Genomic DNA, 2,500 nt, shown 5'->3' on the forward strand with positions numbered 1-2,500 from the left:
GATCAGTCCTGATCTCACCTTTATGACCGACCAAGTCTCTAATCTTCTGTCCTGAAGTGACGGCAATGTTCATTCCTGCTTTTTGTAAGTATTTGGTAATGTTGTTGGCTGTTTTTGAATTAGGAAGTACTAGAAATTTTCTTGTGTCTCTGTCCGTATTTTCGCTCCTGTCATTTTTTCGTCTCATTATTCCTTTTGCTTTGTGTTTTAGTTTTAATATTAATCCCCTTGGGTAACCCAGTTTCATGAATGAATCCATAATGTATTTATTCTCTTCTTCTAAATGTTCCTGGCTGCAAATTCTTAATGCCCTCAAGAAGAATCCTATTATTACGCCTGATTTTGTCCTGTCATTGTGTGCAGAGAGATAGTGTATGTAATCATCTTTGTTCGTAGGTTTTCTGTATACAGTAAACTTTGGACCTTCATCATTCCTCCATATTATCGTGTCTAGAAATGGTAATTTCTTTTCTTCTTCTTTTTCTATCGTGAATTGTATATTTTCATGCACGTTATTCAGTCTTCGTAGTTTGTTTTCTAAATTCGTTCCTCTTGGATAAATGGAAATCACATCGTCAACGTAGCGGTACCAGGTAGAGTTTCTTCCCATTATTTTAATATATTCATCCCTTTCCATTAATTCCATAAATAAAGAAGCCATTACGGCACTGAGTGGGGAGCCCATTGCCAGTCCCTGATGTTGCCGATATACCTTCCCGCTGAATGTAAATGGATAAAAACTGACGCACAATGAAATGAGCTTAATGTAATCAGACTTGGATACTGGTAGTTCGTTCTCACTAATCTTGTCTACTGCCTCTTTTACTGCTTCCATAGCTCCTTCTTTTGGTACGGAGGTGAATAAGGCCTTTACATCGAAGCTTGCCATTTCTTTTCCTTTGAAATCGACGTTATTTAACCTATTTATTAAATCTGTGGAGTTCTTCAGATGAGCTTGACTGATTGAACCTAATGCATTTGAAAGTGGCTTAGCAAGTCTCTTGGCTAATCTGTGGGGCGCACTACCTATGCCTGATGTTATCGGCCTCATGGGGATACCTGGTTTATGTATTTTCGGAAGTCCTCGCATCCTGGGTATGCAGGGATTCTCCTCCAACAAATGTAACAACTCCTTGCCTTTTTTTGTTTTAATTAAGATTTGTCTAGCTCTACTTGTGAACTTTCTGGTCTTTTCTTCCGCATAGCTGTGATGTTTCTCTTCATATGTTGTTCCATCACTTAATAATTCCATCATTTTGTTCTCATAGTCTGACTTATCCAAAATAATTATTCCTCCCCCTTTGTCAGCTTGTGTTATCACTAACTCCTTGTTCCTTCCTAGTTCGTTCAAGACTTTCATATAACGTTTCGGGATTGAATGGTATTGTGTATTCGCAAGAGCCTTATAGCAAGCTATCACCCCTTGTGCAAACCCTTTGTCAACATCGTTATCTTTCCATTTGTAATTACGTGTAACGTATTCTGTGAAACTCGTTTTATCATATCCAGTATCAAACTTAAGGCCTAAAGACAATGCTTCTTTTTCAGTGTCGGTGAGTTGTTTGGACGAGAGGTTGGTTATAATATCACTTCGTCCCACTGTTTTCCATCTACTATTCTCACAAAGTAATGTTAATTTCCGGTTTAAGTTCTCTCTTTGCTCATCACTTTCCCTCTTTAATTCGCTGGAAAGGTTATTTGGAAGCGGTATTCCCTTAATCTCACTCAATAGCTCACTAATTTTGTTTGATAACACTTCACAACTATCTTCTAAATACGCTCGTGCACTTTCACTAAATGGTTTTTCACTATTTGTCAACTGCTTGGGTGTTGATCGCGGTAACACATGTTCTTCGATACATTCCAGTAGAAACCTTCTCCTGTTGATACATCTTGCAATCTTTCTCCTTGCACTATACTCAAACTCTTCAGGACCTTGTTGTTCGATACCACCTATATATAAAGAGAAAAATTATACATTCTTCCTCTTTACAATAAGTATAAGATTCCATTCGGCTGAGGTAGTCCCTCTAAACAAAGGATTTAGTTCTGCATCATATAATTATGCATTCCCCTTCCTGCCTCCCCTACTCCCTCCTTTCCCCATGCAAACTGTTGCCATGACTTTAAACCCAGCTCGAACAACCAGCTAGCAGCATCCGCATAAAAATGCCTCAACCACCCTTAATTACCTGTCCGGAATGGGAGGGGGCTATTAAGTAATCTAAGTAATTGTTTCTCTCCACTAAAATGGTTCAATCCAGCCAAAATTATTTCTACACTGCCCCTCACCCCCCACCCACTTCCCTTTTTTTTATTTTGTTTGTTGTTGTTTTGGGTAGGTAGTATTGTATTGGTTATGTTGTGGCTGATGTCAATTTTGCTTTTCTAAGTGTTGGGACCGATGCTATAAAAACGTGAACATGGGCACATACACTCACATGGACATGAAGGCATATTAGCTCCCGTGGACACGCGCACACCGATATACCCACACAAA

At 38.9% G+C, this 2,500-nt stretch overlaps 1 protein-coding gene across 1 annotated transcript in view; it reads right to left on the reverse strand.

Moving 5' to 3' along the window:
- Nucleotides 1-660: 660 nt before the first annotated feature.
- LOC143023045 (uncharacterized) overlaps nt 661-2,500 on the reverse strand; it is a 12,703-nt gene continuing 10,863 nt past the window's right edge. The window contains exons 2-3 of the mRNA XM_076181514.1: nt 802-1,953; nt 661-719 (exon numbers count right to left, since the gene is read on the reverse strand). Of these exons, the coding sequence (XP_076037629.1) occupies nt 661-719; nt 802-1,953 (1,211 nt within the window). The remainder of the gene's footprint in view (nt 720-801; nt 1,954-2,500) is intronic.

This window comes from Oratosquilla oratoria, unplaced genomic scaffold (assembly GCF_046742065.1).
Source record: "Oratosquilla oratoria isolate Oo_2021 unplaced genomic scaffold, ASM4674206v1 SCAFFOLD289, whole genome shotgun sequence".
Lineage (NCBI taxonomy): Eukaryota > Metazoa > Arthropoda > Malacostraca > Stomatopoda > Squillidae > Oratosquilla > Oratosquilla oratoria.